The sequence below is a fragment of the Planococcus citri genome, chromosome 5 (assembly GCF_950023065.1).
Source record: "Planococcus citri chromosome 5, ihPlaCitr1.1, whole genome shotgun sequence".
Classification (NCBI taxonomy): Eukaryota; Metazoa; Arthropoda; class Insecta; order Hemiptera; family Pseudococcidae; genus Planococcus; species Planococcus citri.
The window spans coordinates 509,884-537,202 of record NC_088681.1 but is presented as its reverse complement, the minus strand read 5'-3'; the positions used below and the strand labels follow the sequence as shown (position 1 = coordinate 537,202).

Below are 27,319 nucleotides of genomic sequence, written 5' to 3'. Positions count from 1 at the left end.
GAGTTGAAATTTGGCTCGCTGAAAGAGCATACCTATCATCCAAATATCATGAACAAAATTTGATCAACTGAAGACTGAAGTTGATTTTTCCATGTTTGGCGAATTTTTAAAATTGGCAAAAATTACCCGTTCGATATTAAGTACTCGTACGTAATATTCTACGAAAAGCGTAAGCGTTCGGTAATCTCGTAATGGTAATCTGAAAATCTGTCAATTTACGTACATACTCGTATGTGCTAAAGTCGACCATAAATACGAATCGATTTAAGCTACATACAAATATTTTCGAGCCGATCCAGAGCTTCCAGCAAAAATCGATTTTTCTCCAGCCACACCTATCAAATAGCTCCAGAATGCGTTTTCATCAATTCACTTCTACAGTTGAAAATTGTATTCTGTCGCGAGGTTGACATTCTAAATTGATAAGGGCTGGTGAATCGCGACTCCGAGGTAACGGATTGAAAAGTGTATTTTCTTACACGTTGAAAACCTCAAATTTCTAAAAAAAAAAAAAAAAGAATCAGAAATCACTTATTTTTGCGAAAAATGAATTCAAAACTTCATGTACCCCCTGATTTTACCTCCCGAGCAAATTTGGAGCCTCCGAAAATAAGTTGGCGATAATTTTCAAGCGATTCAAAAATTCGCCGAAGATGTGAAAATCAATAACCATTGTGGCAGCTCGAATTTTGGTTCTGAGGACGGTGTGGGTGACAATTGACGCGCTATTTCTGCGAGCCAAATTGAAATCCAATAACGCGGATAATGGATGGATTGTGAAAGAAGGGTCTCTTGTCAGTCATTTATAGGGATTTCTTGATGATAAGAGGGCTTCAAAAACCAGCTTGTGATGATCATGAACACTGGCTTGTGAAACCAAACCCAAAAAGGTTGCTGTTGGATCATTCCATGTGAAATCGCCGAGCTTTTTGCACTCGAGGTTGAGATTTTTTGTACATTTTTTTTTACGCAAATAGACCTTGCTGAGAGATGACGCGATAGGCTCAAATCGCAATTCTCTTAGTGCATTTTGCGGGGGGAGATGGGGGTGCTCACAATTTTCACGTAAATAGCGATAGTGTGAAGTTCGAGCAGGGTCAACTTGCAAACTACAAATTACAAATGTTGAAAATTTGAAACTCGAGGCCGATTTGTGGATCCGTAGAAGCGCTGTTTGGAGAGATATGTGGTCGGTGAAAAGGGACGCGACGTTGCCGGATTTTTAAGCGCCAAAAATTGACTGGAAAAGTTGATAAACGATACAGAGCTTCTTGCCCGAAAATTCTGATAAAATTACTCTACTCCGGGTACAACTTTTTACGCCGATTAATATTACGTATTTCATAAAAATTGAGATGTCGGACGTTTTTTAATTCGACACAATGTAAAATGCGCCGCATCTACGAGTATGATCGTGGATCAATAGTCAGACCCGCGGATCTTTAGGAAATTCGCTCGAATCTTCGAATAAACCCTTTATACGATTTCCAAGAAAAATATGATACCTTTACCTAAGTAGTAGGCGTAAATCGGTATACTTGAAATATTTTTTTGTACATTATCCGCAAACTCTACGTATCAATTTGCTCCGTTTGATCTAGCAAAATTTATTTATGCACCGTTGTGGTGGAGGAGGAGAGATAATGTGACATGACACATTGGTTTCGAGTTACTTGTATTTTCCGACGGCGCGACGGCGTTTGGCAACAGTGTCGATGGACGTTATTATTTCACATTATGGACTTAGGAGCAGGCACTAGGCAATGACCTCAACGCGAAACTTATCTGACGTTCGTAGGCGCGACTCACCTGAACTGAACGTGAACATGGCATCAATATTTTCATCCGATCGGTTCATTTATCAGTTTATCAATCATTGATTCATTATGGTTTGTTGTTTGTGAAAAATATTAGCGTTCTGGTCGTACACGTACGAGTATATTAATTTGTACTCGAACTCAGATGCAGTATGCAAGTGTGCAAGTTTGCATGCACTAAATATTAGGCTTGTCGTTTCCTCCTTCTCTTCGTCGTTGGCTAGGTGATTTGTATTTCTCACTTCTTTCCAATATTTTGCCCTTATCGATGCAGTTGACAAATTACGTACTTTGCCGGTATTTGATTTTTTGAGCTTGAAGTCGAAATTGATGGCGATGGTCGGTCGGTCGGTCGGTCCGGTCGGTGGTGAGTAGTGACAATGATGGACGATGACGATGTCCATTGCTGCTAGGTGCAAACAATTCAACTACGTAATACGTATGTCGTGTGTCGTTTTTCGTGTATCGATAACCACCAAATTACTTGCTCGATTGTACGAACTACGAACCAATCTGAAGCTAAAGCTACCGATGGCGCCAGCCAGCGCCAGCATCAGAATCGCGCCCACAGCCAGCCCAAAAGAAACAAGTACAGTGCAGTTTTACTCAAGTACACGTATTGTACCTACTTACTCTCTAGCTATGGACATGGTAAAGGATTGTACTCGTAAATAAGAATATGGGCACTTCTCTACGGAATTCCTTTATTAAATTATATCGCAAGTTCTCTCCCCTCGCGCAGTGCTGACGACGCATGCAGTGGACTCGACCGTCAAGACGTCCAAGTTGGGTTAGGTTTACCCAAGTGGCGGTGGTGGTGGTGGTGGTGGTGTTGTTGTTGTTGTTGTTGTTGTTGTCGTCGTCGTCGTTGACGATGATGCTGTCGCCTTCTTTGCCGCACGCCGGTTCCGTGTCTTCCGTACTCGCGACTCGCCATTCGAAACCACTGTTACCATCCGTCTCTTCATCTAGCTGTTCAGTATTTACCTGGTACCCGATGGTACTGATAGTTGGTATGTGCTATCTTGTGCAGAAAATGCATTTTGCATCGATGTAAATGCAATGCAGCCGAAATCCGCAGACTGCGCGTTGTTTAGTTGGCGACTGTTTTGTGGTCGCCACTCGCCATTCGTCGCTCGAAGGATCGACTGCAATCCACTGTCCAGCAGTTGACTTGGTTTTGGTGTGGCGTCGCTGTCGCCTTTGTGAGTGCGCCCGCGCCGCAATGCTTACTCAGCATAAGAGTGTCGAAATTCGTCCACAATACGAACTCGATGCGATACCAAAGGCGGGTGTTGATTGTTTGCTGAATTCGCGCAATATTCGGACTTCGGAGAACCCGAAGGATAGGTACATATTTGTACATAGTAGGTAGGTCGGTCGCGTCGGTTGTCCCATCTGATCGATCAATTTTGGAACAGCGCACGATTTACGATTTCAAGTTCCTACTTCGCATTCGATCTAACGCATCGCGTCGCTGCTATCTTATATTTTACACCTCAATTACATGCTACACAGAACATCGCACGTTTTAATTTTTCTTTTGAGAGAAATCGCCTCGGACCATATTCTAACCGACAGTTTTGCCTTGTTTGAGTGGAGTAATTGTAAAATGGCCAAATGGCCGGTTGTACGCGACTACGCGTATACAAACCAGTGAATAGGAAATCAGCACATACCTACGTATGTACTAGTGTACTACAATCAAATCAATTACATATGTACGAGTAATTTCATAATCATTTGTGTAAGCAGCTAGGTACTTATATTCTAAAGTCGAAGTCGCGGATTACATTTCAGGTTGCTGTATGAAAATGATAAAATGGCTGGTTTCTAAATTTCTTCGTTGCTTCAAGTTAGACCGGACATGAGAGCAGTTCTACGAAATCCCGAAGGGTCTTTTTCTTGAAAAAACTAAATTTGAAACTAGGCCTATTAATTTGAATCCCGAAAAGAAACCTTTCGACTCGTGAATTTTAGTTAGTTAAATAGATCTGCGGAAGTGCTCGAAAACATTGAAAAAGCAAAATCCATTCGCTGAAAATTACCATTTTAGACCTAATTGGCGAAATTTTGCACGATGAGTTATGAGAATGTTGAAAACTATGCTAAAAAATCACATTTTTAAAAGCGAGAAAAAGCATCAAAATCGGTTAAAATTGCCACGAAGTCGTGGAATTTTAGTCAAGTTCGAAAGAAAGCAAAACAAATTGGTTTGAAAAAACATGTTCTCGATCAATTTTTTTTTGTTTTAAACAGTTTTAAACAAACATAGCGTTATTTAAAACGTCCGAATTCTGAATTTTAGTAAGTAAAACTTGGCACAGATTGCCTGAGAAGTGTTGAAAACATGATTACTGATTAGCAATGTAAAACCACATCGAAAGCGCGAAATAAATTAAAATTGGTGAAATTGCAGAAAATTTATCAAAACCAATCAAAATTTGGTAAAATTTGCACGAAACATCGCCGAACCTCTTCTTAACTCAAACAGAAATAATACATTACAAAACAGCCCAAAATTTTTCTAATTCATCGATGCACCTAAAACCTCGGCAAAAGCTAACACCTGTTGCCCGCTCTATGATCTTACAAATCATTTTTATTTAAGGTGGAAAAATAAAATGTTGCGAGGTCGGAGCGTTGAAAACCCATACTGTTTAATTCCGGTCGATTCCGGTTTCGTTCTTGTGAATTTTTTTGACCCTGGTTCCGCGTTCCGGTTTGGTTCTGCAAAGTTATCAAAAAGTGTTTAAAGTTTCAGTGAAATTTTTCATAAATTGCTTTAAAAAGTGTCGAAGGTTTAATAAAAGTACATTATGTGGATAAGATGGAATATGAAGAGAAAAAAAAGCCTCGAGTAATTGAAAATTTGAATTTTGAAATTAATTAAAAAATGAGTTTTCTCATTTCTGAAGAACATAATATGTACTTGTACCTATATTATAGGCATAGGTTCTTTTATAGTGGTTGTAGAAAAGTTGAATGTGTAGATTCAGATGGAGGTATTTGTAGTAATTATGTATAGTACTTGCCATCATTTCCATGGAATTTTTCCTTACCTGGACCGGTGAACAGAATGTAGAATTAGGTGTTCACTTTCAAAGTGAATTATCATCAGAATTCATAAGAAATGTTATTATTTTGCAAGTTTAGAGGCAGGGTTAATAAGACGTAGGGCTAGTGGTTTTTTACAATTTTATTCAAAAATTACAAATTTCAATGTTGTTAGTTCATCATTGAACATTCAAAATTGCCAACTCGCCAAATTTGTCACTCAAATTTGCCAACTTTTACCAATTTCAAAACTACTGGGGGGGGGGGGACAAAGCCCCTCGCTCCGGTCGCTTCGCCCCTGTTCAGAGCCTCAGAGGTTCAAAAGTCTTTGAAATTGAGTTTGAAAAGTTCCTCGTTTTTTCTGTAGAAATTTTTCATTGCCACTATAAAGGAATCTTACGGGAATTATTTACTCGACGCGTTTCGAAGTCTGACTCCGGACTAATCGAATCAAAATCAATGCTCCATTACGAGGCGATGCCGCGATGGCGATGCGATGCAATGCAATGCAATTGGTAGGTAAGTAGGTAGAGGTACATACTACATACAATGTACTTATGTACCTGATGTTGCGAATGAGGAAGAAATTCGAAAAATATGAAAAGAAGAAGTATACCTAGCCAACGCTGAATCGGCGCGATATGCACATCTTACGCACACCCAGTGCCCAGCGCAGCGCCGCGCCGCCGGTCGAAACGCACTAATAGAAGAGGAGTGGAGAGGACTGAGGAAGAGACGCTGGCGGCGGCAAGTTGTTTCTTTCTTCGTATGCGCTGTTATGCGAAGGGTGGCAACACTGACGACGACAAACGTGCAACTCGATGTTTCTTTGTTTTCGTTTCGCCGAGACTACCTACAACACAACTACGTGCTTTGGTTCGTCTGCCTCTGCCGTCTCGGTCTGCGTCTGCGACTCGGACTCGGCGTTCACGTTCGCCTTCGCGTTCACCGTCGTCACCGTTCCGCGGTTCCACCGTCCACCGTTCACCGTTGCCCGTTGCCCGTTGCCGTTCGTCAGCCGAGTCGGCGGTTCAGCGCCAGTGTTTTGACTGTTTTGTGTTTTGTGTTATTCTGTATCTGTATCTATCGTATCTGGTCTCTGGTCTGGTTATTTCATTTTCCTCTCGAGTAGAGTAAGGAGTATTTCGTATTCGTTGGTCGGTTTTGCGTATAATAATCTACTAATAATATCATCATCATCATCATCACCACCACCATCAGCTTTATAATAGGTATATAAAGTGAAATATTATCGTTGTTTCGTTTTCGCGGTGATTATATTTTTGTACGAATCGCGATCGCGTCCTAAATCGTAAATGCGAATAATTACGTTTAGGTTTAATGCACGCCGTTGTCTTGATTTAGCGAGTGCGCATTTCGTCGTGCCGATATGTTTTGTTGCAGTGAAGTGGTGTTAACTGTTTAGTAAAGTGAATTGAAATTTGAAAAATATGTAATTACGCGAGCCGGCGCGGCGGTGCCCACATGTCAGCGTGTTGTTGATTCGACAAAAAGTAAAAACGCGCTTTTACATTGCGAGTTGTGCTGCTCTGCTTTATACGCTCGCGTATCGGTATTTTTTTTTCCACGGTGACGATGACGACAGTGTACAACTGCTTCGAAATATCTACGCTTACAAAATTGAAAATAATGTTACAGTAACGGTGTAGTGTGTGTTTGTTTGGTTTGCTTCGCATTCACAGACGCTGCCGAAGCGTATTTTCCAAGTTGTTCGATTTTTCCTTCGCCTCCGGTTGTAATAAGTACGTACGTACACACGTACGTACGTTTATATACTATTGTGTACATATGTCTACGTACTACGTAGTGCGTGTAATGTGAATTCGATTGCAATTTCGTAATTCGTACGCGTGATTCGTATCATCGAGTCGAGCTGTTTTGTGTGCCGACGGTAGTGTTTTCTTTTCTTGGAGGAGTCAAATTCCGGCATTGTCATCTCAATCATCTGTGGCCTGTGGCGCGTGTAGTCGGCGTTTTCGCATTGCACTGCACAGTATGTTTTGGTTTTAGTGCTGCGTGGCGCGACTACGGTAACGGTGGCAGCGCGCAACAGCAGCAGCAGCAGCAGTAGTAGCGGCAACAGCGACGGCACGTATTTTGCGAATTTGTGATAACGCAAACACCTCGCTCGCTCGCAGGTGTCGACCGTGCGTGTGCGTACGTGCGGTGCGTCAGTGTTGCGACGTCTGTAATGTTATTGCGGTATTCGTTATCGTTGTCGTTATCCTCGTTTTTGTGTAGTGTGTGTACTATCAACAATCCAATTATTATTCAACGTTACTATTCGTCGATCATCTGCTGCGGCCTGCGTCGAAATAGTACTCTTCCTAATTCCTATGTTGTTAATGTTGTTGATGTTTAACGCCGTCGTGCTTTTCCCACAATCATCGCTCATGTGACGTGTTGCGCGGTAAATCATCGTAAGACACAAAACACGACGTATGCCATTGCCATTCGCGATTCGTCGTCATCATCATTATCATCATCATCATCGGTGTCAGTTTGCGCGTTACTTCTTCAGCCATTATCTACGTGATTTCCGTCGAAGAAAATGCATTGCAAATGCTGCGACTGTGTGATTTGAAACGCTAAAACAGTACTGCGCAGCTATACCTCATCGTCATTGGAAACCAACCGGCAAAAATAGCATGAAAGATATGGGTCCGGATATGGTAGGTGTTTCATGACCTGTGCGAGCGTGTATTGATGAAAATACGTACGTAATGTTAATGTACCACCTGACTTCTTGGAAGTTATGCAGTGATTCACCCTTTCGTGAAACAGCTTTTCAACTCTGGGCTCTCATTCTACGGGCATGGTCAACTTCACAAGTGACCGTGAATCTTGTTTCTTATAGCAAATTCGTGAGACTCTTCGTCGTCGCGTCGATACGTTTCTCAGCGTGTTCCAGTGAAAATGATAGAATGAGAACTGCGTCGCTTCTTACATATTCTTAGTCCTCCACGCTGTCGCAGCGTATTCCTCTATTGGTAATGTTATGTTACTATTTTTCGATGAATTTTCGTATTACCTATCGCGTAAAGAAATCAATCTTTCTGTGAAAAAAATCGTATGATGTTTTCGTCTTCCCTATGAATGATGTATCGAAGTGGTCGTCGATGAACTTCGTATCATTTGTAAAGAGTTGGAGTAGGTACAATTTTCGTGGATTTCAGTGCAACGATGCGATGGGAATCCACGTGTGTACGTGAAAAAAAGAAAGAAAAAGGAGGAACTACGAGTATACTCGTAATTTGTGTAGTTGTACGAAGATTACGCTACCAGTGCGTAATACGAGTATGAGGAGAGAACCTCGTCGTCGTCGTCGTCGCTGACTCGTCTTACTCGTTTTTCTAGTTTAATAGCCGAAGAATACCTTGTATAATCTTAGGTTTTGAGATAACGAACAAATTGGGAAAAATTTTCTTCCTCCGTTTCGCGTTAGCGAGTACGTTGACCAAGCATGTATTTTTCTTTCACATTCGGTTCAGGGTTAGGGTCAAGGTTGGTAATCTTTCGTCGTCGATCAAGATTGCATGAATCGCTGTCGATTCGCAGATCGCAGAAAGGGAGAGCGGTATGAGTATGATTGTCATCATTAATAAGTTTTTGTCGCTCGTTTGTTTCGAGCAGCGATCTCGGCGATAGTTGTCGCGGCGGTGGTTGGATTTTGAATTCAATTTCGTACGCGGACGCGCGTAGTACTACGAGTGTCGAGTATGTATTTCGGGAATGAAATCCTTTTCGCGGGTGGGTTCGGCTCTGATAGCCTGTAAACCTGTTCGAACTTGATGCGAGTAATCGAAATTTTGGTTTAAGACAGCATCGTGTAATCCTTTCGTCGACTACCGTTTACGGAGACTGAGATGATTCGTCGATTTTCTCAACTTTGTTACGCCACGCGCAATGCCACTTTGCCAGACCGAGACTATGAGCGAACGACAATGTAACGGCAGCAAAACGAAGTATGACCATACGAACCAAGTTCCTATCTTTTGTGTGCTAGCCGCAGCATTGCAACTGTGTGCAAATGAGCAAAGGGTTACTCGAACTAGTCGAACTCGTCGCAGAGGCAGAGAAGTGCGAATGGTGAAATCATTTCTCTAAAATATCCTGCCAAGGTACACCTATACACCATATAGTGAAGTGCCAGAGTGCCGCCGTGTGGTATCGCCATCGAGGTTGAAAAAAAAATTATCTATCTATTGCTATTCCGACTGTGGACTGCGCCGACTGCGGTATTTTCTTTGCTCTTCCTCCTCGGTTTAGTAGCGCATAATACGAGTACGTACATACTCGTATAAGCGCCGCCGCCACCGCCGCACCTCGTCTTGCAGTTCATGCTCGGAATCAGAATGGTCACGAGTGGGGAAAAGAGAGTGGAGTGCCCGACCTTGAAATTTCATAAAGCAATGTTCGCCGCTACCGCGTGTCTTTTCACTCTCTCTCTCTGTCTCTCTTTTTCTTTTTGAATTGTTTGCCAGTGCCAGTGTTACTCATTCTCAATTTCTCATACTCGACTCGTGGTCATTGGCTGCGTGCCTGCCTGCATTATGCGTGTGCTGCGTTTTCCTGTTTTGGTTCGGACTTTGGCCGTTCAGATAGTTCAGATACGAGTATGTGTGTATTACTCTCGCTCCATTCTCCAAGTTGTGCGAACGAATTACGCAGGCAGCCCCATGCCATGCCAGTGTGACTGTGGAGAAGCCAAAGCCAAGAAGAAAGAAACTACATATATCGTGTGTAGCGTGTACTGCGTAGTGACTAGTGAGAGCGACCGCCGCTGCCTGCCACTCACCAACGAAATGACAGCGGCGATGGGCGCTCGGATTTTTCATCTTTTCTCGCCAGCCAGCCAGTGTTCTGCGACGAACGTGAAGAAAAAACAGAAAACAAACGAAACTGAAGAAAAAAATAAAGAAAGCAAGACGGAAACAGAAACAAACCGTAGTGTAGGAAAATGAGCGTGCGGGAGCGAGTTGTACGATGTGTACGAGTACGAGTACTCGCTGCTCGCTGCTCGACTCGTAATAGCCATAGCCATAGCCATAGTCGAGTAGTGAGTCTGTGTAACGTAACTCGTAATAATGTAAGTATAGAAGTACCAAGTACCACACTCAACACTGCAACATGTCTGCCTGCGGCTCCCGCGCCCGGTGCCGTGTTTCGGCGAGCTCGCTGCGTGTCGATGTCGATATTATCGTCGCGTCGCGTCAGTTTACGTTTGAATGAGAAAGAAAGAACGTCCGAGTCGAGAATGAAGCTAGTGCGTCGGCCATTGCACCCTGCTTATCCTTAGGAGCCGGTTTGACAACGCTGCATCGAAACCAACTTTGGCGGCGACCGCGACGTTCGCGGTCGCGGAGTGCTCGGCTCACGGCTGCGGTTCTTGCGCTCTATGCCATTGCCTGTTGCCTGTGCGTATTGTATAAAATATCGTATGCTGCGCTGCCGCTGTGCTGTGTGTAGCTTCAAGTTGTACACATGACGTACCTGGTCGTCGTCGCCTCTGGTTTTCCTTTTCCGTCCATTCCCGTTCTTCGAATGTGGTTTCAAGTTTGATGATCTCTTCGTTGTGTCGGAATAAAAATGTCATAATGTGCGATGTGCGTGTGTAGCGTGTACGTGTGTGTGTGTGTGGTTGCCTAGTCTTATCTCGTAAATCATCGATATCGTACCTACGTACGTCGTACATACAGACAATGGTATTATTACAGAATGATGTATTCGTAATGTTATTCGGATGCATCCTTGAAGTTCTCAGTATAATCTGTCCCAAGTCATTGGTCGATTTTATTCGGCCGTAGTTTTCGTCAAAAAGCGTATAAAATGGAAAAATGACTCGAAAGTACAATATGAAAAGCAACATCGAGTTGTTATTTCAAAATCTTGCCAACAATGGAAGTGCAATCCTAATCGAATGGAAATGTTTTGAACCGGATGGGCGGATAAATCTGAGTCAAAAAAGTTCGCCACAATACACCACTAGCGAACATTTCAGACGCTAGTCTTCAAAAGTGAATTCTGCGCGCTTGAAAACGCAGATTTTCGTACCCACGTTGCATTTTTTTTGAGAATTACAAATTTTGTACATCCTCGTTGGATCCAATTTTGAGTTTTGGGGTCAAAATGGTCATCGAAAAATCGAACCAAAGCTTTTGAGAACCCTCGTACCCGAAGTTGGATTTTTTTTGTGTGTGAAAAACTCGATTTTGGGCAGCCTAATTTTTCATCAGGATTACCTTCTCTCCCCCTCCTTCCCTTTGTACTAATATTTTGCATTGAAAAACGATCGCTTTGTTTGAGCGTACTACGCGTGTAATGATATTGCTAAAATGTTGAAAGTCGATTTAATATGTCTCGTTTATTTTTGTCATCGCTTATTAAGTGCGGATATTTTTTGTGTTTTGCAGATTGCTCCTTCGGCCAAAAAATTATGGGGCGTAGAAGAAGCGAAGGAAGATGGACCTAAAGGTATATTGAATATGAACGGAGGCGATATACCGTGCGGATCCGTCTGGAGAGATTCGACATGGAGCACATCAGGTGAATTTGATTGTTTACTTCTTAAATACGGGCAGTACTCGTATAATGACAAATTCTCTCATCTGGTTGTCTCGGTGCGATACTGCGATACTCGAATGTAATTTCACGTACTCGCGCGCATTTCAAGAGTTGTTTTCTATCAAACTTTCGATGTATAATAATGAATCCAGTCGATTTGCAAGAAAGTTTGGGGTTGAATGAGTTTACCTATCCTGCGCAGTGTGCAAATAGCGAGCGGTAGAACGATCCGTTGACTAAGAATCTATGTACGAGTAAAAACTGCGCGTTTATCGGGTGCGTCTTTCATTTTGAAAAATCAACTTTTTAAAACTGAAATTTGGAAGAAACCTTCCGTATTTTCTTGAAATTGAAGTAAACTATGTCCCTGTTTGATTTGGAACTATGTATAGATTCCTGTGTAAGGTAACCTCCCTACCCTCCTCCCATCATTTTTGCTAGCAGTAAATTGCAGAAGGATTGATCTAAATCGTGTCGAACGCCTGGTCGGAGACGACAATTTGATGACTGTACAGTGCACACCGTTCTTCTTCCGGGGAAAAAAATTATCGCGAATGCGAGTTGAGAAATACGAATTCAGGGTGTCCACAGGTCTGGAAAACCTGGAAAACCTGGAAAAGTCAGGGAATTTGGTCGGTCTGGAAAAGTCAGGGAAAAGTCAGGGAATTTCGTAATTTTCACGCAAAATCCCTGGAATTTTGAAAAAAACGATCAATTGAAAATTTTTAATAAGGATGACCTGTGATGAGAGGAAAACACTGTTTTTTACTTCTCGAAACGCAAATTTTCAAAAGCTTTTGCCCTCGCTTCGCTCGGGCTTGTTTCTTTTCTTTTTCACAGGCAACATGAAAATTTCTAGATTATTAAAAATCAAGTTTTTATGCCAAAAAATGAACTCCTCACGAAGAAAACATCGTTTTTAAGCATCTCAAAATACATACAAATTTACAAGAGCTTTCGCCCTCGCTTGGGCCTGTTCTGTTTTCTTTTTCAAAATCAACTTCCTTAAAAAAAAAAACATAATTCAAGTATTCTAAAATTTTAAAAGCCAAAAAAAAGCGACTCGTCCTCACATAAAAAAACCTCGTTTTTATGCCTCTCGAAACTCAAATTCTCAGAAACTTCCGCCCTCGCTTCGCTCGAGCCTGTTCTCTTTTCTTTTTCAAGAGTAAACTTTCTTCAAAAAAACATCCATTTCAATATTAAAATTTAAAAAACAAAAAAATAAACACTCTTCGCATTCAAAAAAAAACTCGTTTTCTGGCATCTTGAAATGAAAATTTTCGAAATTTCTCGCCCTCGCTTCGCTCGGGCCAATGTGTCTCTTATTTTAAAATAAACAAATTTCACATTTTGAGGCCTTCAAAAATAAAAAATAAATAAATAAAAATTTTCATAAGTTTCATGAATACATAAGTATGTATTTTATCAATTGGCCAAACTTGATGCATGTTTTATTCATTTTTAATTAGAAAAGTTAATAATCAAAGTTAAACTGTTTTTTATATCCGAAGAAGTATCCAGTTCGAAGAGAAGCTTATGAAAAAAAAATTACCCCCCCCCCCCAAAAAAAAAAACTTCTTTAAATAAAGTATGGGGTGAGCCTAGAAAATTGAGAAAAATGGTCTGGAAAACCTGGAAAAGTCAGGGAAAATCATTTCCAGAAATGAGTGGACACCCTGGAATTTTAAATCGAGTGGTTCTTTGTTACAAATACATCATAATCGGTTGCTAGTTAATGTGAAAATGTTGCGCGTCAGTTTTGTTATCGCCGCAAAATTTTGAACGAAAAGCGGCGAAATTTCCCAATTCTCATACTAATTAATACCTATCGATTTGTTTTGTGTTGCGTTGTTATCTCGTCGAGTTGTACAAATGTACTCGTACGTATTTGTCAAGTATGTTCGCGATCAGTTTATACATACCTTCATCAGCTCGCACGTCAAAAGAAGAGATGATATTACCGATTCTCGTGTTTCGAAAACTATCGTTACCGGTGTTTATGATTTCCATTTTTGAAAGCTTAATGTACTCGACTACTCGTATACCTAATAATAATTCAATTCGTTGAAAAATTTTCCTCTTCCGTATGGATGGATAGCAAAAAAAATGCGTTTCTTTCGTTGTAACGATAATATACATATGTATAAGGACTAGATGAGATGAAAATGGTACTGCGATTTTAGATAGGTCTACGTATTATTATTATTTTATGTATCTAGGTATCTAATAATACCTATTTTTGAAAAGTGAAATAATGTAAATTTCATCATTTGCAGAACACGGAGTCTCGCAACCGTTGATGGTGACCAGAAGATCGGGCAGTTTTCCAGCCGGAGAATCGGCCGGCAGTATTTTATCGCCGAGATCTTCGGAAACTGGCGGCTTAGGTGTAAAAATGGTGGAATACGTTCTAGGCACGTCGCCTACCAGTAAAGATTTGGAACCACGAATGAAAGGCTTGGTATTGGTGAGCATCGCTAATTTCTGTTTTTTGTACCTAATATTGCGAAGCGAAGCGAGACGTGTCGTGTCGGCTGCGAAGAACTGGTAAAATACGTACGTTACATTTTCGACGATTTATTACGTAGGTCTAGGTACAATAATATACTCGTAATACGCCGAAACCGATACGCGAAACGCGAAACGTACGCATTTTTACCGGTTACGTCCGGCAGAAAGCGATTTTCACGTGAGATCCGATGGTCAACAGCGATAGTAACGTTATCGTATGAAATTTTCTTTGCGACAGAATTCTAACGACGCTGGCAACGCGGATTTGAAAAAAGAGAAAGACAAAGGACCCGCTTCGCCGTACGATAATCTAAACGCGAAAAAAGAGCAAGAAAACGGACCGAATTGCGCTTCTGTATTGCAGCAGAATGGTATCGTCGTTATGCAGAATGGCGGTCTAGATGACGACAAAGCTTTCAAGTGAGTGACGTGAAAATTTATTAGTAACATAGCTACGTACTCGTATTTCGAAATTCGTACGATTTGTAACGTGTTTTGCGCGTATTTGTGTTTGTAGCCGAACTCCGGGCAGTCGACAACCGTCTCCGTCGGACGAAGAATTGACGAAAAATATGGCGGTAGCGGCAGTAACCGGCGGCGCTGGCGGTGCCGGCGTCGGTGGCAATAACGTCGTCGTCGTCGAAAATTTACACGCCCATCATCCACATTCCTTGTTGAATCACCATGCCGTACCATTACCTATACCTCCGCCACACCATCATCCGCAGCATCATCAACTAAATCAATTAGAATCGATCGGACATCAATTCACCGAACAGATCATCAATTTGGAACAGAACGCCTTCGACGCGCATCAAGCCGCCGTCAATCAGCAACAACTCAATCATCAGTTGAATCATCAGCCGACCGGAATCGATTCGTCCAATGTGGTGTCGTTCGACGTACAGGTAATTTCCTTTTTACCGGCGTTTATTTTACGTACCTTATCTACGTGATTACTGATTAGTAAATACGAGTATATTGTAACGTGTACAAAATTAGTATTCTAAGAGCGCCAATTCTGCGACGACGTTGTAGAGTCCGAACAGTAGCCTACCCGTAATCGTGACCCTCGCTATTCGCGAATTTCCCAAGCAATCGAATCGAATCGAAGTAGTTGGTTGAAAGTGTTACGAATCTTGGGCGAAATGCAATTTTTTCAAACTGGAATGTGATGCGACACCATCGTGATTCACGAACAACGACGAGTAGAGCGAAAACGAAATCAGCTTCATCTTTTCGTAAAATTCTAATCGCGTGTGTCGATCGAACGACGATTTGTTTTAGAGACCAAAAAAGTCCACCGAATTTCGAATGGAAGAAACCTTTTAATCGACATACTGAAAAACAATAATACTTACACGACTCGAAAGCGTATTGTATTTTCAAAAATTATCGCGTGAAATGTTGCAATTTTCATTTTTCTAAAAATCCCCTCAAATTTTAGTATAGACATTCGCTTTTGAATTCTGAATCGCGAAAACCGATTTTTTTTTCTCGCTCGAACTGGTCATTTTTGGTTGAAAAATGAACCCGGATGTGGACACATATTTTTTTTCGTGCTTTGTACGAGTAACTCGATTTGTTGGGCGTATTTTCCACGAAAGTGGGTACAAATATGTGTTAAAAACTGAAAAAATTAAAAGTGCTCTCGCCATTCTCCGAAATTACCGTTTAGTAAAAGCTAAATAGTTGACAAAGTCGAGCAAAAATTGCATTATGTGCTAAGTGATAGCATAGCATAGTATCAACTGTAGGATGTAAATCATCAAAAACTGACGAAATTCTAGTAAAATTCAGCAAAAAGTTAACGAAGAAGCGTCGAGCAAAATTGTGCAAAGTACATACATACAGAAAACATTGATTGATTACGAGTAGACTCTTCGCAACGTTTAAAATCACTGTAAAAGTGTAAATCAACAAAGTAATGATGAAATTTCAGTTAAACTTCTCAAAAATCACATGAAAAATGGTTTAACACTTGTAAAAGCTTACAGAAACACCAATGAAAGCGGTGAAATCGATAAAAATGGCCAGAAAGTTATGAATTTTCGTTGAAATTTGATAAAATTTAGCCATAATCGTGTACAACATCGTTGGAACCTCTTCTAAATATTTTGAGATCGAGTGAAATCATTCGGAATGCTGTAAATCACTAAAAACATAAATCGCGTGAAAGATGGAAGTTGGCCCGGGGCTTTCAAGTACATAGTGCAATTTAATGTTTAATCGAAAATTATTATACGCTCGAAAAGATTGACGAATTTAACCGAATTCGTTGTTTACTCGGTGTTACGAAGAAACAAATTTTCCACCGAAATTGATGACTTTGAATGGGAGAAATCGTGATGAAACATTTTTTTTTTTTTTTTTTTTTTTCATTTTTTGAAAATCGTTTACTAATAAAATTCTGTGTGGAACTCGCTCTGTGATTTGCACAAAACAAAGATGAATCGAAAGAGCGTGTCCTCAAACTTTTAATTGTCGGAGTTCATTTTTGGATTTTTGGCGCATTTTTGAAAATTTTAAAAGGCTGTTTTAAGGACAATTTTCAGACCTTTTCACGAATATTTTAAGCAAAATAAATCAACGCGAATAAGTACCTAATTTCTTTCTATTCGAGTCTCATTTTCCAACAAATTAGTAGTTTTGTGCCATTTTAGGACCTTGAGAAATTTTGAATCGCTCTACATTTTGGAAGAGCCAACAATGAACTGTTCGATGCTTATTGAGCTCCCTTTCGACCGCTCGAGTGTAACACTGCATTTTTAATCAAGTTGTAAATTCCAAAAAGAGCTGTGGGGGGGGGGGACGAAAACGGTGAGAGGGTGTCCACTGTCGAATATACACGAACCTTTGGTTTTATAAGTGTTGAAGTTCATTTTGAGTCCTTCCAGAGCGGTTCGAAATTTATAGAGCAAATAAGAACATGGCTGGAGGCTTCGGAATGCTCCGAAATGTACGTACTAAGGGGTTGTGTGTGAGATTGTCTATTGTCTTCTTAAAGGAATTATCAACATCGATTGACTAACCCTGGAGCAGGATTTTTAATTCTCAAAAAATCGTCAACAATTCGATGCGACGTTATAAACGTTTTTGTTTTGCCATCTTAGCCGTCGCGTCGCCTCGATAATGATTGTACATATACTTGTAAGTTCGGTTCGCTGCTGCTCTCTTTTCGCCTACATAGTATAGGTGCGACAGCTCAACTGATTCGTCGTACTCGCGTTGAATAAGTTGCCTACACGGTTCGCCGTATTTGCGGCGTGTATGCGTGTAAGGTTTTAGTTTTTACGGGGTTTAGAGTATGCAATTCATTCGACACGCCGCTCCGCAGCGCCATGTCTACAGTCTACACGTACTTGCGTGCTGTTTTGCTGCCTGTTACATGTACTCGCATCTCTGTCTACGTCTACAATAATATTATTATTCTACAACATATTTTTGATTAATCGTATGACAAGTGATTGTGAGAACCTGACCAGTACGACATACGTATTTTTATCGCGTTTGTAATCGTATCATTTTTTGCTTCTTCTTCATCTTCACGAGGAGAGAATGACCGAATGACACAGAACCACGTGCAGTTGTTCATTTTGTTATGGACCTGAACGTGAGCGAGTGAGCGTGTTTTTTCATTTTTGTCAATCGATTTTGAAAACGAAATTTTAGTAAGTACATAGTCGATGATTATTATTTTCGAGTAGATACGTATATTGACGAGTGACGACGAAGCTATTGTGAGAAATATGTGCTGGTAGTGGATTGAGAATTCTTTTTCGAACTGTAAATGAAGACGAACGAGCCAAGAGAGTATAAGAAGGCGAAGGGGAGGGGGCAATGCTTTCGCCCTACGAACAAAGTAGCGCTAGGAAGTGAGGATAAATCAGTTGTGTGACGAGGGTAAAGGGTGTACGAGTCTTGACGGCTTACATTTGCTTATTCTTATTCTTATTCTTATTTTCTACGTTTGTCGTTTACGAGTGAAAAGTAACTAGATTTACTAGCTACTTGTACGTTAGTTGTATGGTATAGTGTATGGAACGCGGAAGCCTTACGTCGATACGACGACGTGGACGTGCGGTATGATTGATGGCCCGGCGCGCTGTGCGCTGATGATAAGGTTTCCGAAACCTTACGGGCGTTTCTCATTGCTATACTCGTACGAGTACATCGAGTGTGTAATGAACGGCAGCCAGACGACACGTTTTTCGTTTGACCAGTTGTGTGTAGTGTGTAGTGTGTACCTCTCTTCACCCTTTACCTATTCATTCTTTTTTTTCTTTCAAAGTTGCCTTCGGATTGTTTGTATACATACGAGTACGAGCGAGTGCTTGTGTGTTTTTCGTCAGTTCAGTCGATTTGAAATGTTACGATGAAAATACGGCGAGCGAGTTTTTTTTTTACCTACACACGTTTGTTTCGAGTACTCACCTGGTATTTGGACTCGGGTATTCGATGATTTTTTTTTTTCTCGAAACACACTCGCGTATAGATTTGGTTTTACAGGGGAGAAGGAGAATGAGTTGCGTGCGTGTGTAAAAGTACTTATTTATAAGATGTGCCAAATATCTTTATATTTAGCTTACGTAGGTATTGCGGTATTGCGGTACACCGTACACCGTTTACACCGTCGTCGTTTCCTCATTTACCAGTTACTTACCTGCTTCTTTGGAACGCGAATCGCGGTCTCGTAGTCGCAGTCGCAGTCGAGCGCACCCTTCCCGCCGCGGTCAGTAGCGATAATTTTCTGCGCGCCCGCGCCCGTCCCTCCTCTCGCGTACTCTCGTTACTCTTACTCGTCAGTACGAAAGTAATGCTCGTGCAATACGTAATTAATAACTATTGCTGGCGCATCAAATACATGGAAGAAATGACGCGAGGCCGTCGCTACGCCACGCCACACCACGCCATGCTGACGCGTACTTTTTGGTCGGTCTTCGATTTTGCTTTCTATTTATACCTATACTCGACGTTGATACGAGTACGAGTTGAGTACATACATACATACATACATACATACATCAATCCGTGTGTATGAAGTATGCGTGCCTCTACCTATAATGCTCAAAATTGCTCGTGTAGAATGTGTTTCTTTTCATGTACGTAGGTACCTACTACCTGGTACCTACCTATCCAAGTTCTTGATCAGCGGTCTCGTTTGCGCGTACGATTTTGTATTTTTCTGTTTCCTCGATAATAACAAGTATAACCGGCGCGGCGAGTCGTTGTTTTCGAAAGGCTTTGCCAGACCATAATTCCGATTTTTTTGAATGGTAAAAAAGCTGAATCGAAAGAGCATGCAAAAATACCTACGCCTGCGCCTGTAATTGAAATTTCAGAAGATAGATCGCATTTTGAGGGTTTTCGATGAATTTTTGACAATCAAATTTGGCTAAAAATGAGCGAAACCAAATTGACCTTGAAAATTGAATTTTGCTACGTAACGTACATACTACATATGTAGTACCTAGTACCTACTACCTACTCTATGTTCGACCCGAGAATCAAGCTTCCAGCAGATTTTTGGACGTTGAAATTTGCGCAAAACTTGACCCATCGAAGTGGGAAAGCTAAAATTTAGTTTACACCTTAATTTCAAGATTCTCCTAGTCGATTGGCGGTGGTTTTATTTACGAGCAGTGGCTTCCGAACGTTTTGAAACCATCTCCGATCTACTCTCAGCGTGTTGAAATTCAGGCTAAGAACGATGAGATGGTGAAATTTTGTGGAAATGTCGACGCGACGTTGGAAAATCTGCCGGAGGCTCCAAAATTGCCCGAAATGATTCGAAATTGTCTTCGTTCGATTCGCAGCGGACGCAGCGGGGAGCGGCGTGGGGGGTGTAAAACAGGGTGCGTACCGAATTTCAGTTTTCTCGGCGATTTTGATGGAATTTTGATTTTCCCTCGTTTCTGAAAAATCGAAAAATACTCGTACATATAAAGTTAGGTAGTAGGTACTTACTTTGACTGGTGATGTACCGTATTTTTCATTACTGATATCATGAAAGTGCGTTTTCCCACTCCCTCCCTGTCAGTTGGGTTCGGTTAGCTGTTTTTTCAGTATGCTTAGAATCTGTCTGGGTGTCTGACTGTCTACCGTTGCCTGGTCTTCGTCCTTTTGGTTTGTTTTATTCGTAATTTTGCATTAGGTCACGTCTGGCGAATTGATTACCAATTATTACGTACGAGTATTTACATTTACCTATACCTATCTACCTGTAACGTAAATACGAGTACGATTAGTCGATTACGCTCTTGTTTAGACATACTCGTACTTACTGCGAGACGCGTGTGTTCTGGTTGTTACGAGAACGTGTTGTCGCAGTCGCGGTCGCAGCTCGTAGCAGCCTGTGCCCCGCGGTCCAGCCCAGTGTCTTTATTTCTCATTTTATTCTATTTTATTTTTTTTGTTCGGCGCTCTTTCTAACGAAGCGAGCGCTGTTGTTAATTATGCACGCGATAATGCTAGCATTATTTTCTTCTCGCAATGGTTCTCGTACTCGTACAGCGTACACGCGTCGCGCGCAATTTTTTCTCTACAATGTAGCGAAACTAAAGCTACAAGACGTTGAAAAACAATGGCGTGGCGGCGAGATAAGCGTAATGAGTCTTAATTTTGGTTGATCGTTTCGCTGCCCCGCGTCCCGTGTAATTGGGATTTTGTCATATTGTCACGTTTTTTTTCTGTTTTTTTTTTTTTTTTTTTTATTGTACTTGTGCGGATAGTTTTTCTCCTAGCTTAACTTCGAATCGCATCCGTTGGCATTTTTATTTCGAGTAGGTGAAGACTGCGGGGTGCAGAGGTACTCGTATGTGCTCGTGCTCGCGCTGTATATATTGTATAATTGCGAATTGTAAATTGTGATCAGCGAAAACGAACGTTTGGCGACGCGTTGAATTTTCGGAATTCGGAAAAATACGTCAGTCGACCTAACATCCTGTAATACGTACGAGTACGTTCGATAGTAATTATCACTCGTTATTCAAATTTAGCGTATCGACGTCGCATCGTTACCTCAAAGTAAGCATTGAAAACCGACGCGTTCTGCGTCTCCGCAGCTCAGTCGCGGAATACGAGAAAGATCGATGACGCTAATTTGAATTTGACGCCGAGTCGGGGATTCGATTCAAGTGCGAAGTTCAACTGCCAAGTGCAAAGAAGAGCAATGAGCAATAAACAGTGAACAGTGAACTGCGGCGTCGCGGTCGAAAGCATATAGCGAACATGAACATGTACAAGAACAAGAACACGAGGAGGAAGAATAAGAAGGAGAATAATAAATGATGATGAATACGACGACGACGACGACGACGACGACGACGACGCGACTCGACGCAGGTATTACGATGAAATAACAGTTTCGCCAAATTATAAGACGTTGCACCGCGCCGCGCAGCGCCGGTTCGAATGCGAATGCAGTGGCCGTTACACGGCAACCGGCAACGATTTGCCCTGGCTTGTTGGCGGCCAACCACGAGTGCTGAACAGTGCAGTGTTGAAGAATCGAGTAGGTACCTACTACCTAGCGACTCGGCGAGTTTGCCACCAGATCATCAACTCTCATTAGGCTTACCCAGCAGCTTTAATAGCTTACCACTTCAGTTTCTTGAGGAGCTGGAAATCGGTTCAACTGCTAGCGCGAAGTGCGCCGTGCGCCTCACCATGCTGCGTCGAGGCGAGGCGAGGCGTCGTCCTATGTACATTTGTAAGTACAACAAGTTGCTTGCGTTGCACGATGATGACGAGCGCGCGCGCATCACTCGCAAACACGCATGCTCGGTGTTGCGAACCGCGACCAGCGAGATGAGATGAGAAGAGAAGAGAAGAGAGCCACGACGCTGCCGCAGCCACCGCGCACGCTCAACGCTGTATATCGGTTCAGTGACCCGCATTATCGACGAGTTTTTTCTGTTCTTTTCTTTTCTTTTCTTTTCTTTTCTTTACGTCTCTTTTCTTCGATAAAACAGAAGGAAACGTTTTTCTTTCTCTCATTGCAACGGAACGCGTTGTCGTCGTTGCCGCTTGCTGGCTCGACTCGGCTCGGCTCGGCTTGGCTTGGCTTGCGTATGAGAGAGGCGAAGTGAATGCTGGAGCATATACCTACTTGGCGAACAGTATTTTTTCGCGGGTCGTGTGAAACCATTGAAATTGGTTGTAAAAAGAAAGCGTATCGCATGGGAACCGGTTACGATGTACATAGCTGTAGCTGTAGCCGTAGCTTAGTTGATTCGATTCGATTACGATTCGATACGCGCTGCTGTTCGCTGCTCGCTTTTCGCTGTTCGATTCGTGCGAATCAACGCAGTTCTTGTCCGATGCGTTGAATTCTTCTTCGACGACGACGATTGTCGATTGATAATGATAATACATATTATGTATCGTATCAGTTTCGATTGCGTGGGGACGGGAAGCGACGAACTGAAGCTGAAAATGAGAACAGTAGCCATTGGCCGTTGTATTTTTGATCTGGCGACGGGATGAAAATGATCGCGATCGCGATCACGATCGTCATTATTAGGTAGTAGGTACCTACTTCATTTTGTTGTTTCGTATCATCGCGACGTTGGTCTCGACTTTGGTTTCCTCCAGTTCTTCACCTTCGTACAGACTATAGACAGCGTGTGCAAAATTATCGGACGCTTCCCTCCCCTTCCCCTTCCCCTTCCTCTCCCCCTTCCCCTTTCCCTTCTCACCAGCCTAAGAATAGGTACTTTTTGAGCTTGAGAAAATATGATTTTTATTGGTAATAAACGTGGTAACTTTCGATCAAATGCTCCAAATTTTAGCAATTTGAATTTTTGCACACTCGAAAAGCGTGTTGATTTTCCTGTCAAATGGGTAAAAAGCTTGCGGATTTGTTTGCACACTGTGTAGTCTGTGCGTACTTTCTACCTGTTTCTACTTATCTAGTATCTACTATCTAGTCTCTGCTCGTGATAACCTATATAATGTATTTGCATTTGCGTTACGAGAGTAACAAGTGTCGATGCTGATGGTACGCCGCGCTGTACTTGCGTGTGAATGACGTGTGTGTCTGCGTATCTGCATGTGCAATTGTGCATACGGAAGTAGGTCTGAAACTCCGAATACGAGTACATCCACATGACCACATTTTTCGCGTATAAATGACCCCCGAGATGAGAAGAACTGAAGAAAAAAAATCATCATTACGCGCGTCTCGCATACGAGAATTCAATCCAGCTCGTTCGTATTCAATTTACCGAAATTTACGTCGAGGAGAAAAGAAAAAAAAATTTGAAAAATACGCTTATTGGAGCTTATACTCTACGACGACGTAGACTTACCTCTACCTACGTCCTACATCAACGTAAACTAGGTGTATCGTAAGAAATAATCGATCTCCGTGCAGTGCCGGGAGTTTGTGCAGCGTAATTAAGCGCACACGCGTATCATCGTAAGCCTAAAGGCTAAATTAAAGTAATGAGAATCGAATCGGGTTTCTGATTTACGTAGGTGTAGGCTGTAGCTATACCATACCTACCTACTTACAATATTATACTCGTAAATTGTACGCTGTATAGTATGTCATCGAGATCGACTCATCTCTCGTCGTTCGGTTGACTTACCTACCTACTTAGTATCTATGTGATGTACTATCTACATTACGTACCATACAATTCTGATATAGGATGTTGATTGAACTTTTGCTTACTTATTCGCGTTATTTTTGTACTCCTGTACCTGTACCTGTACTCGTATTGTACTCGCGTAGGGCATTGTGTATCGACGACGCGACGCGACGAGTATTGTTGTAGTCGGTGAGACACAGACGTGTTGTATTCGTATTTCGTATTTCGTATTTCGTACATACAATTACAATACCTATTGGCTATCGCTATTACCTACAACTCTCGCGTATGTAGCCTCCTATCTCGTTAGTCGTTAGCGTTTGGTAATGTGAATTGTGATTGCGAATGCTAATATAATACGCTTAGATACTTATATACGTATGTATGTATGTATGTATGTATTAGGTACATATAATGAAAAAGTATGCGGCGCGTGAGCGTGAGCGTGATACGTACTGTATGTAATGTACTCGTATTACCAGCATCCAGTAGTATACGAGTAATGAATCAGTGTGTAATGTACAAGTACGAGTACGAGTACATATTATGTATGTACAACGCTAGTGTGAGTACAAGTACAATACTTGCAATGCCGCGTGGAAAGAGAAAAACGTACTGTAGTGCGTCTGCGTTGCAGTTGTGTAGATAAATGCATTTTACTCGATGTCGATGGTCTATTGCTCCAAGTACATATACGAGTAGGTAATAGGTATGCACAATGCACATGCAGCACCTGTAGCATTTGTCACGATGATACGGCGGCGCCGCGCGGCCTACGAATGATTCGAATTCGAATTCGAATTTGTGGTTCGACTCGTGTTCTTTTAAAAACGCTCCGCTCTCTTCTCGCTCTTCCAACACTGGAAAAACAAAGTGAAATATCGTGTGGGTGGATGCCGGATGGCGTGTCGTTTCGTTCGTTTTCGAGAACGTTGTCGTTTAATGCGAATACCGCCTCATTTTGCGAATCGACCCCTTCAACTCTCGTCATCGTCCCTCCCCCGGTTGATATTTTGATATTTGCACGAAAGTATTGGTAGAGGTATGTACCATCGCGAAACATCCATGCAGAGCGTTTCAGATCCCCAGCCCATCCCCATGTTTGGAAATGAAAAGAATTTCATCGGCCTAGAGCGAACCGATTTTTTTTCGATTTTCTAGTACATATGTTGCAGACACCCGTAAGAAGTATTATCCCATGAAAATATTCGCGCCCCCCCCCCCCCCTTCATATTTTCCCCTCAAAATGGTGTTTTAAAACCTTTTTCATGCTTTGTCACGATGAAAGTTGCGAGGTACAATTTTGAAAACACATTTTTTTGATGTATTTTTGACCCCTCAAAAACGTGTCGTAAAGGAAGGATAAAATGGGAATTTTGGGGAAGAAATAACACTACGAGTATGGTCAGGTTTTCCGCTACACTCACCTAGCCCCCTTCCGGAGCCTTCAGCCCTCGACTCAATTTTTAAAATTTTTGAAATAAAGTTACTCGGATGATATAGGTGTCGTTTTCGTGCGACTCCAACACCCGAAGCGCGAATATTGCCTCGGACTTTGTTTTACTACACGTACACAACCCCTCCAGAACCTCGGCCCTCTCCTCACGAAAAGAGTTCGTAGAAGTGAGCTAAGAGAAGCGTAATCAGCTTTTTTCGGTTTTCGGTGGTGGCTGGGCAGTGGGCAGTGGGCACCTCGCACCGCATCAAAATGGTGGACTCTAGCTACGAAGACATCGCGAGAAAACGAAAAGAAGGCGGAAAAGCACGACGTCGCGACGATCTAAACCTTTACGAGCCGACTACGTGTTTTTAGAAATCTCGCATGCTGTCGAGTGTCGATGATGCGTAATCGATGAACATGGACGAACGCGAACTTCGTGTCCGGAGTCCGGACCGGACGCTGCGCTGCACTGCGCTGATTAAAAGCGAGTCGAACGAGGCGAGGCGATGCGAGGCGAGGTATTCCAGCAAACGGGAAATGAAATCAAACTCGAAGAAAAAGGTGATCGACCGCGGTTGCGATTAAAATTATCGTGTCGGTCTTCCTTCGCTTCGATTGATTTCATCGCATTCGCGCGACGAGTGATTCACGAAAAGAAATGTCACGAATGAAGATCCAAAAGCCAAACATTTCCCTGCTAATGCGTCATCGGCTTCGTCCATCGTCTTGGAACCGTGGGGGGGGGGGGCAGGATTCCGGCGCTCTTCGCAGCGGAAAAACTTGTTGAAGCCGAGTCGAGTCGAGTCGTAACTCGTAATACATCTGCAGTAGGTAGGTATAGGTGGGAGATACGAGTACGTTCGAGTATCCCATTATCCAATGGCACACGCCGAACGGTAAAAACCGCGTCGTGTCGTCGTTTGAAAAGCTGAAAATTGTGCGAAACGAGCCACGAGCCCCACAACGAACGCGACGCAACGAGAGGAAACGAAAACGAGAATAACGGAGCGACCACGACGGATCGAGACTTATACCATACGACGCGATGCGAAGCAACGCCTACGCCTACGTATTTAGGAATTGGGAGACGATCTGGGGCAGTTTTTCACTGATTCGAGATGTTTTCTTTTTTTCTGCTTGCGGTTTTTGCACAGTGCACAGGCACACAACACGTAATACGTATAAACGTACATCTACTACATAGGGTACAGAAATTGAACGATGAAAAAGTCGTGCGGAAAAGAAAATCACAGCTAAGCAGACTGACGACTGAAGAAGTGCAGACCGCAGACGAGGACGAGGACGAAGACGAGAGTACGCGCTACGCGTGCTGAGGAAGCCTAGAAAAGACGCCGCCGCCCTTTGCACTGCGCTGCACTTTTCTTAATGGTCACACTGTTTGGTTGAGTGGTATTAAGTGCAAAATACCCGAGCACGGAGACAGACACGAGAGTATTTTATTATGTTGGCTACGTAGGTAAGGTACTTTATACGTCTTGTGTGTCGAACGTCCGCGTCCGCCATCACCGCTCGTACTGCGCCTACCACGGCGGACCGGCGGCGGCGGCGGCGCGACGTCGTCGTACGGTGCTCGTATTTACGACGACGACGTGTATACTCGATACTGTGTAGTCCTACTAAGTTAAGTGTATATTATTATATAGGTACTCACTCGTATTGTAAGATTTCGCATCGGCATCGATATCGCATTTTCTCATAAATGCATTACGGTTCGGGTTCGGGTTCGGGTTCGGGTTCGGGTTCGGGTTCGGATTCCCGAGTTTGGCGGCGCGGCGCAGCGCAGCGTTCGTCGATCAGCGTTTAGCGTACAGCGTACAGCGTACAGCGTGGCTGTGGCTTTCAGTGTGACGAAGAGTTCGTCGTACCGACGTGCTTTCACGATGCGTATTCCTCCTCTCGTTTCCTCCGCTACCGCCATCGTCACCGTCACCGCCGTCGTCGTCGTCGGTAGTAGTAGTGGTAGTGGTATTGCCGTTGGTCTTCATTCTCGTCTTCGTCTTGGTCTTGGTCTCGGTCTCGCTACAGTTGGTAGTGGTCTTCGACATCGGCATCGACATCGTCATCGTTGCCCATGTTGTCGTTGCTCTGCGCGATTTTCGCACTCGTAAATTTTCTTCGCCCAGTTGAACTGGTTCGTCGTATTTACCTCTAATACCTCTACACGGGTAGTTCGTTGATTAATTAGTGTCAATTTTCGCGCTTCGAGCGACGAAAAAAAAGAGAGAAAAAACCACGAAGAAGTTGAATCGAAAAATTTCGCGTTTAGTGATAACGAATTTGCTGCGTTT

At 42.6% G+C, this 27,319-nt stretch overlaps 1 protein-coding gene across 6 annotated transcripts in view; it reads left to right on the top strand.

The window, feature by feature from the left end:
- Positions 1 to 27,319, top strand: part of pum (pumilio) — a 69,159-nt gene that overhangs the window by 2,805 nt on the left and 39,035 nt on the right. For 5 of the 6 annotated variants that reach the window (XM_065367166.1, XM_065367164.1, XM_065367162.1 and 2 more), the window contains 4 exons: positions 11,309 to 11,441; positions 13,739 to 13,929; positions 14,212 to 14,393; positions 14,491 to 14,881. In XM_065367166.1, the coding sequence (XP_065223238.1) occupies positions 11,309 to 11,441; positions 13,739 to 13,929; positions 14,212 to 14,393; positions 14,491 to 14,881 (897 nt within the window). Of the gene's footprint in view, positions 1 to 5,749; positions 7,568 to 11,308; positions 11,442 to 13,738; positions 13,930 to 14,211; positions 14,394 to 14,490; positions 14,882 to 27,319 lie in introns of those variants that run through there. The other variant, XM_065367167.1, reaches the window with a different exon arrangement.